Raw genomic sequence first — 9,867 nt, 5'->3', positions numbered from 1 at the left:
CACGTCTGAAACACTGGAGGCGTGTTTTCCGTTGGTGGCTTTTCGAGCCTCAGTCCTTGTGCTGTCCATCGCATTTGTTAGACGGCAGTGTTGCCAGTCTTTACTCTAACGAAGACATCAACCAGCTGGGCAGCGACACCTTCCCAATTAAAGGATTGGACATTACAAGTGCCTGCCTTGGTCATATCGTCTGAATGGATGAAAACACTCCAGTTCTGCGAGTATTCGAAGCAAAGCAATAGGAAGATCTATACTCCGTTGGAAAGCCCAGGTAGAGAAGGACCTGGCTACAAGTTGCCCTCCATTTCCCATTTACTGAACTGAAATGATGGGGAATMTATAAACAAAATATTTAAATAAGTATGACATACTCACTAACTGAAACTTTAAGTGGTTATTCTAGTATAGAAATCAAATTTTTCGGCAGTTTTTTAATTTTATTTAAAAAAAAACCAAAAAATATTTTTACTATCCATTTTTTATGGTGTCAAAAAAACAAAAAAATATTCAAAATTAAAATAATTAGAGGGGAGGGGAGAGACAGGTRTAAAAAAATGGCGCATCCTGGTGACATTGATCCCGACTCTCCTGGTGGTCTGAAAAAAAAAAAATCAAAAGAAATTCTTAATCAGTAAGGACGCTGTTATAGTCCCTACCTCAGGGAACACGAAATTTTTTTTTTGGAAAAATGACGACTGTCTGAAAATAAAAATCATTTTTTACGCTTATTTTTGAAATTCCTGAATTTTTTTTAAATATTAAAAAAAAAAAATGTATACGATGCTGGTAGGAACGATAAAGGATTATATTATATAGAGAAGGTTCACACAAAATTCCAAGTAAATTGGTTGTATAGAACTTGAGATAATGCCGGTAAAGTGTGGAAAAAAGTAGTTTCGAGAAAAACGCGTTWAAAAAAGTGAGTCAAATTTAAGGCAGTCTAAGTCATTTATTAGTGCGCAAGGTACTGCGTCACTAAAGTAACTGTAGCTCTTAAAATTATTTTAATTTTTAAAAATCCTTTGGAGGATATGTTCTTAAGGGTMTAAACTTTAAATATATGAAAAAAATCGAGTTTTTCAAAATTCTAGAGTAGAACACCCCCTTAACTACTGCATTCTAACAGTTCACAATTTTTGGACCATATACTGTATAAAATAGCACTAATGTGGTTGTTCCAAGTTAAATTAGCTGTCAGTTGTAGGAGTGACTATATTTGCTTAACTTAACTTGTCATACTCACAAATTATATCAAACATATATAAATTTGCAAACCACAAAAATATATAAATAAATATCATGAGACTCGCAAGTGGCTATGACAGTTAGTTATACGAAATATCTAGGTACAAATACACAGAGCTTTCTACATAGGTGAAGCCATTGAAGGCAATGACACTCATGCAATGCTGCCATATGTTCGCGTAATGAGTCTGACGGAAACACATTTAATTATTAATGRTATAATGAAGCCAAAATATAAATAATGTCGATAAATGACATATTTGTATATTTAGTAAATTATAACCACATTTTAGGACTTCTCTTACATCCTCAGATTTTGCTGACCACTCAATTTTGTTGTAGCCATCTGTGATTTTATCTATGAGCATGTGAGTAATTTACAGCAGCGTGTAGAAAATTGTAAGCCTTAAAGTGCCTGTCATGTCCAAATAAAGCACCACACGACTTTGTSTAGCCTTTTGATTAATCACACGAAAGTAGTCGTTCTCATAAAAAGAATGTAAACTGAGGTTAAGCCCCCGACACGAAGTTTTTATGAAATTCTTGAAAATACATATTCAAACATGCTTAAACCTAGACCAGTTCTTAAATTTCCCGTTGCTTTTCACAATACTGCGATAGAAACAATCCAACTCGTGGAATTGAGTGAATAATCCTTTGCTAAAGGAATATAACGGTTATCAGGAAAAYCGCCAAGATCTTAATGGAGCTAGAAAGGCATATAACTTTATATATTCCACGCAGTTAAAAATCATCGATAAAATCCATTTTACATTAAACCAGGATAGGTATTATTGAATGCGGTTATCTTGAGAATAGTAGAACTGCCACCAGGTTATATTTTATCAAGTTGAGAAATCATTTCTACGGTAATTCGTATCTGCAGTCRCAATAATTTATTAATAGCTCCAAASCAACCACTCCGAAACCAGCAAACTTACAAAATTCAACCCACCGCAAGATTCTTAGGCATCAACCTGAAAGTACTGAGTTAATTTGGTGTTACTTTTTTTAAACCGCCAGGTTTAACCCAGCTTTAATATCTTCTATCACCCAAGACCACAAAATTAGCTCAATGATGAAGGTTATGTCGMAGTAAGTAACCGTTATGTCAATATTGCAATGAAGAAGCTAAGGTGGCACCATCTAGACCATCTTTCTCCTCTACTGTCCAGCTTTCGCCAGACTAAAGTTAAAACATCTCGGTTGCCATACTTTTTACCAACCCGGCGAATTGGTCTGAATTTATGTTGTCAAACTCTTGTGGTTTTCTCGATATGCGACGGTCAACCATACCTCAAAGTTCTGKGCATCACTAGTGATAAGCGTCACTGGCAGTCCAAGTCGAACTCGTTACCTCACAAGTAATCAGTCTATTTACCCAATCTAACCAAACCTAATCTGAGGAACATTTRTAGAAACAAGCGAAACTCCTTCGATATAAAGAAGGTATGAGAGTTTGTAAGAGTTTATTGTAAAAACTCGCTGAGAGTCTTGCCTGATTTTTTGTTCTACATTTCTAAAGAATTGGATCAGTGAAAGGAATCGAGGCAACAAGCCGTCATATAAGAAACTACAACTTCATTGGTAAGAAAAAAGCTTTAGAACTTGTTCGAGTTTTTTGTAAGACGTCACAGGAAGTTTAGCTAGATTTTCAGTTTTACAATCCTAAATAGTGACATTTGGATAAGTTTGTTCTAAAGTCTCGCTCTTGTCTGATTTTCTGTTTTACAAACCTAAAGAATTGGATCCTAAAGAATGGCAATCATCTTAAAAACGCTACAACTCCTTTGGTAAGAAAAAAGCACGATAACCTGTCCGAGTTTGTTGTAAGAACTTCCAGGAATTCTAGCCTAAATTTCTGTCGTACAATCATAAAGAATTGAACCTGTGCCTCTAGCACAGTCTTTTCTGATTTTCTGTTCTACAATCCGTAATTATGGCATCTGTGGTAAAAGATTTGAATCGAGGAAACGGACCGTGAAAAAAAATAAGTGTAACGCTTTCGGTAAGAAAAGAGGTAAGACGACTAGTTTTTTGCGAAAATCAGACAAGAAAGGAATTTTCAAACAACAGGAATCGCACATCGGCTGTGCAAAAGTAAGAATTCCACAATGGCGTTTACAAAATAGCAAAGAAGAATTGTAGAATGAGCTTTAAGCAAGTTTAACAAAAAAATATTTCTTTTGACTGATTGCTGGCGAAATAACATTCTATATGTTAGAAAATATATATGTATGTATCTCCATTCAATGTCTATCTGTCTATTTATATATAAACAAACCTTCAGCGAAGCATGTAGGCATTTAATGAATGTCCTGACACTCGCAGTGTGACCGCCCGGCCAACTCAAATTGTATGCAATAATCAGACAAGCTATTTATTATTAACCGCTTCATGTTGTATTCACACTACTTACATACATATGTACATATACATATATACGTATATGTATGCGAGAGTGTGTGTAGGTATTATTTACTATAAAAGTTAGACTTCAGTGTCAGCATTGAATAAATATAATGGCGTACGCCTTTTATGGCGCCGTGTGGCATTTGTATGTATGTATGTATATATGTGTGTTTGTTCGTAACAACAAGCCGTGTTAAATACAAAAACAGAAAGAAACCAGAAGTTAGAAAATCAAATGAAATATTTGAAAAATAAAAGGGTTATATCTTATAGCATTAAAGGGTAAACAATTAATATCATTGTAAAATTCTTGATTTGTTTCGCATAGTTTGTATGACAGCTGTATGCTATAGTGGTCCGATCTGAACAATTTAGTCAAATATTATAAATTTTCTTTGGATAATGATCTGTGTCAAATTTCGTGGTGATATCTTGTCAAATAAAAAAGTTTTCCTTATTAGAACTTCATTTTGAGTGCTCAATTTGTATGACAGCTATATGCTATAGTAGGCCGATATCGCTAACTCCGACAAATGAGCTCTTTAAGTGATTTCAACTTTTCATTCTGTGTTATAAAAACTTCGTGACATGCTTAAAATTATCTGTTCAGGGTATAAAACTTTATGTATGTATGTATAGTTATCAGCGGCAGTGTTGAGCAGCAGCAGACATGTCTGTAATTTGACGGTATTCAACTATTATAAAGATGGCAGACATGCATGCGAATGGCGAAACGCATAACTGCACAGATATGCAGACATATGTATATACATATGTACATATATATAAGTAACTGTGTATATGTGCTAATTTATGTATTGAATTCACTTTCACTATAGCACATGAGGAATTTCCGCCACGTGGTGGCGATGCGACGGATATACATATACATGGATGTGTATGTGTGTGGTTAAATGAACTTAAATGTAAATACATATATGTATACATAATACATAACTACACCACTATTATTCTGGTAGGACTATTTGATAGTTACACGATCGAGATCGAGACGACCTTAGAGTATAGGAGAAAATATGTTGTGTGACGTCACATTAGCAATTTAATGAAAGATAGAGAAAGAATAGAGAAAAAGAAAAATAGAGAGTGAAAGTGAGAGGAGAAGGTCATCACTAGAGCGAGTAGCTCTAAAGATAACTACCGTTGAGAATCAAAAGGGAATAGAGAAAGAAAAAAGAAAGAGTTCGCTGAAGCTAATGGTTTTTAAAAATATCTAACGAGAAGAAATTCCAGAAATGTCGATYTTCATTGTGAATCCTGTATTACCAGGATCGATCATATGTTCCTCTCTTATACAATTTTCTTTGAAAGTTTAACCAACATATTTGCTAGAAATATTTTAGTTTCGAAAATGAAAATATCAACAATTTGGCCATGTAGACTTAATTACTTTGTATACCGCTGCGAATCAAGCAGCATGATCCGAAAAGATAGTAATATGTTCGAGGAGACTTCATTTAGCAGCTTTCTCTTTCTTGAAGAAGCTCTTTAGATTGCTTAATTTCATTATTCACCGCTTCAATCTACRATCTAATCAAGCAACATATGCCACAAAAATCTAAAAGAGAGTAATATGATCGAGGAAACTTTATGTAATAGCATTCTCCTGCTTCCTCTGCATCATGTATTCCATATACTATAAAGGAAACTCGTTCATGTATGTTGCTATAAGGATTTATGAATCTGCATTATTCAMCCTTTAAAGTATGTCTAGAATCAGAAGTCCTAGATTGGTTTTGATATCACCCCAAGGGCCCTTTTGACTTCCAAATCACATCGTAAACGTAGGAGTCACATTGACATTAGCCAAACCCCATGACTGCTTCACTCATATATAGCCAGCAGGCAGCCAGCTTCCCCCGAAGTCATCTTGTGACTTCCAAATCACATCACAACACGGCGTGAGAGCCATCTTGGCACTGGACACGCCCGATGGCTGCTTCACTCATATAAAGCCAGCRGGCAGCCAGCTTCCCCTGAAGTCATCTTGTGTTCCCAATCACATCAGAAGACGGCATGACAGTCACCTTAACATTKRTCAGGCCCGATGGCTGCTTCACTTATATAGAGCCAGTTTGCCCTGAAGTCACCTTGAGACTTTCCAATCACATTACCACACGGCTTGAGAGTCGCCGTGGCTATGACAAGATCACATGGCTGCTTCATTTACATAGAGCGAGCTTTCCACGAAGTCACTTTGTGACTTCCAAATCACTTCACAACAGGGCGTGAGAGTCCCCTTAGCATTGGTCAGGCCCGTTGGCTTCTTTACTTATAAATAGCCAACTTCATCTGMAGTCATCTTGTGACTTTCAAATCATAGCTTCTTTACTTTTGGAATGGCAGATGACTGCTAACCAGACATTGGAAAAACGGCTCTAAAAATTCCTTCCCTTACTAATTTGAACCTAAAAAATCTCTGAAGAGCTGTTTTATATCATATAAGTATATGGTATATTAGTAATGCTTTAAGGAAATTAAAAAACCTTAAGTAAATTAAATTCTAGGAACAGGTGTGCATCAACTGAGACGGTACTATATTTTTACCCGTCCAAGGACCATCACTCACTAACCTTTCTCAAAATGCTCTCCAAAATATTTCTTTCGCTAGTATAACAACAACAAAAAAACCTCACGTTTATGAAAAAAAAAAACATATCTCATTCATCCTTTAATCTTCAGTCTTTGACGACATGGTTCCACTGCTAATTTCAAAATTTCGAATTTCATTTACTTGTAGCCAACAACAATTTAAGAAAGTCCTTAAACTTGATGTGCAAAAACATAAGAGCTAATGGCTAAATACTCTTTTACATTCCGTAAGTACTTCGGTATATAAATTCTAGTCAAAGTCCCCTGGCTGGTTTATAGCTTCTAGCGCTGTGTGTGCGCTAACTGTGGCCTTCTCCGCTTACCACTTCCGTTGTTAACTTTTTTTTTGTTTTTTTTTTTGCTGGATCGTGAGGGTGTTATTTTTTGCTGCTTGCTTTTGTTGCTATTTAATATGCGAAGGTGTTGCATGTGAAGCGGGGAGTAAATTTTTCAATGTCACGCATATTGGTAAACATCGCATCGATATGAATTGGAGTATACATGTATATATATGTATTTGTACACAATTTCCTTACTGAACAGCTGACCGACCGTCAAAGGTAGTAGACTGATTGTACGATTAGAAGCCGGTGACATGGCCTTTAGAAAAACCCAAATTATATAAGTGAAAGTTCTTGCCCAAAGCAGCAGTCGCGCCTCGGTAGACAAGGTCAAGCTTTCAATTATATAAATAATCTTAATCGACTATACGACGACTGTTTGTTCGAGGGCAGGAGATACTTTGTCTTGCCTCTCGTTCTTACCAGACCCATTTGCTTCGCTAGAGGACGGAGACATGTGTAGAAGTTCACGCAAGTAAGGAAAGTCCACTGATTGCTATTCATTTGGGAGTGGTCAGAAACGATTCTTTTACATATTGCTCAAGCAGCTCACTTCCGGTCTTTGACCAAGTATCCTCTGGGCAGCCAGAAAACATCCGTTTGAAGGCGTGCTAAAATGAGAAGGCGAATCATCTCTATCCAGGGTTGTGCGCTCAATTTGGAATTTGCAACGTGTTAAAACACCCCCACTGAAAAGGACGCAACAGCCTCGGATGAGCGACCCTCCTTTACGATGAAATGACATTCCTTTGCTTTAAATACCATCGAGAGACAAAATGTCCTCTATTCCCCAGCTAAATGTCAAGAAAACACATAACCAGATCAGACCTGTTGATCAGCGAAACGGTTCCGATTTACGTAGCACCGGTTTGGCTGTTGGGGTGCAGATAAAATTGCTAGTCGTCCCCATGACAGTATGGTTTACGTAATCGGAACGTACCCGGATCTTTATACGACCAAGAACTAAACATACTAAATATATGTATTGCTTTACTCTCAAACTTAATAATCTGATTTCTATGCTCATCTCATCGATACAACTTGTTAATTTCAACTAGCTGCCCCAACAAATCATGGCTACCCAGAACACCAATATATTGCATGAATCAGCGTGAAAGCCGTGTAACTCTTAAAGCTTCTTGAAAAATGGAGAAACGACCACAAAAGTTTAAAATTGGTTAAAATTGTCGATTGGACCTATGAAACTCATAGAAACTTTAACAGAAATATCTGATAGCGTTTTTTGGAAATTAACCGGTTACTCAACTAATAACAAGTTCGGAAACTCTTACAAAATAAAAATAAATTTAAAAAATTTAATGGACAAGCCTGCGTTTGCACAAACTCAAAAGATAGCAGTGTATTCAGAATAACACACAGCAAGCTGTGCTGTCATTTTGTCATTGTGAATAAAAAGTTTACGCAAACTGAAGAAGCAGCACACATCAAAATTAGGTGTAAGTAATTTATGAATTGTTCGCCAGCAAATCAATTTATTTTAGACGCGTTTATAATTTCTAGTTCTTTGTTATGGCTGCTGCGGAACTGGATTACAATGATTTGCTGGACAACATATTTTTGGCAGAAGAAAATATTGTGAAAGAGAGTTACCAGGAAGGCTTAGAAGTGGGACGTGCAAGTGGGGACAATGAAGGTTATAAGCTAGGCTATGAGCAAGGGTTACGACTTGGCAAGGAATTAGGTGAAATTTACAGTGTCGTTGTGGCACAACAACAACTAAAACACACTGAAAAGCTGCAACGTGCATTACAACAATTACGTACAAGCATAGACCAATTTCCACGTGATAATAATCCCAAARCCGATATAATTGGCATGCTGCAGGACATACGCAAGCAATACAAATATGTACGGGTGTTGACGGCAGGCAAAGTTGGAAAGGCAACGAAAGAAGTAGAAATCGCCAAAAGTAGTGGTGGTGCGATAAAGAAGGCCAAAGATTTTTCTTTTTAAAAATCACAACAACTGAAGAAATGAGTAGCAGTCAAATACGCGCGTGCTTGGAGGATATTTTACACTTCATGCAGCCACATTGWTGTGTGGAATACAATGCTTGCAACAGACTGCAAACGACATCTGTCAAATATTAAAATACACACGTTCTTATGGATGGACCTATTTTGACAGCTGCATGGCTACGCGACTGCAGGCCGACAGTTGTCGTTCTCGCTAACTTCAATTCGATCCTATATTTGCCAACGACAGTAGGACGACAGTAGAGTTGACAGTAGAATGGAAGACAGAGAGATGAGGTAGAGTGGTGATGCCACTACTATGTAAAATGTGAAATTACTCAGAGCTCTAACAAAACTGACGTTATTTTACAAATAAAAGCATAAAATAGCTCTGTTACATCATTTATAATAACAATTGATAATTTAAAACAAATAAATTTACCTATTTACTTATATTTTGCATAAAAAATTTCACTTTGARCAAAATATTAAAATTTCATTGAAGTACAAGCTATTAGTATGGCCACAACGAAATTGTGTGCATGCAAAATGAACAACTGCGTTGTTTTGTGTACATGCCGGCCATTGTTATGTTGCTGCCCTCTCACAAACGTTCTTGTAGTAGAATTCACAACGCCATTTTCAGTTCACTGTCGTGCTGCTGCAGTCTGTCGCTAGCATTGTGTTCTACAAATGAGAGTTTGTCAACTGTCATATGGTTAGCTATTTGACAGACAAACATTGGCAGACTTATGTGCCCACTGAGATAAGGCATGAAGTACCATATGTGGAAAGCGTACAAAACTGCATTGAAACAGAATTTTGGCAAAATAATGGTAAAGATAATAAATTTAATGGGTAAAATTTAGAGTAGCATCCCCGGATTTCGAGGATAAAATGGGTGTCATTGGAAAGATGACGTTCTCCAGATCACGAATATATATATATATATATATATATAGTTGCCGCTGACTTATAGTTTTAAAGATATTTGAGTTTAAAGTTAAAAAATTTGCAGCTTTTAAATTGATAATTTGTTTATTGTGAATAACTATTTCACTTATATTATGCACATTTCACTTACTAACACTTCACTATAACGTTTTTGTATATAGGTTTTTTAATATTTATTGCAAATAAAGCTTTATTTCAATTATTTTGTTTTAGTTAAATTCACTGCATTTGCACAACAAGGATAGGGTTGCATACTAGCAAATAAATGGTATTGCCATATCTGCCTAGTTGTCAACAAAAGAAAATAAGCAAAAGCATTATACCCC

At 36.2% G+C, this 9,867-nt stretch overlaps 1 protein-coding gene across 1 annotated transcript; it reads left to right on the top strand.

The window, feature by feature from the left end:
• Positions 1-8,038: 8,038 nt before the first annotated feature.
• LOC108966567 (protein ORAOV1 homolog) lies at positions 8,039-8,741 on the top strand. The gene is made up of 2 exons (XM_018929555.1): positions 8,039-8,068; positions 8,133-8,741. The coding sequence occupies exon 2, from the start codon at positions 8,142-8,144 to the stop codon at positions 8,583-8,585; it is 444 nt and encodes a 147-aa protein (XP_018785100.1). The 5' UTR covers positions 8,039-8,068; positions 8,133-8,141; the 3' UTR covers positions 8,586-8,741.
• The last annotated feature ends 1,126 nt before the right edge of the window (positions 8,742-9,867 follow it).

Source organism: Bactrocera latifrons, unplaced genomic scaffold (assembly GCF_001853355.1).
Source record: "Bactrocera latifrons isolate USDA-ARS-PBARC rearing strain unplaced genomic scaffold, ASM185335v1 scaffold_164, whole genome shotgun sequence".
NCBI classification, from domain to species: Eukaryota; Metazoa; Arthropoda; class Insecta; order Diptera; family Tephritidae; genus Bactrocera; species Bactrocera latifrons.
This window is presented reverse-complemented; position numbering and strand designations above follow the sequence as displayed.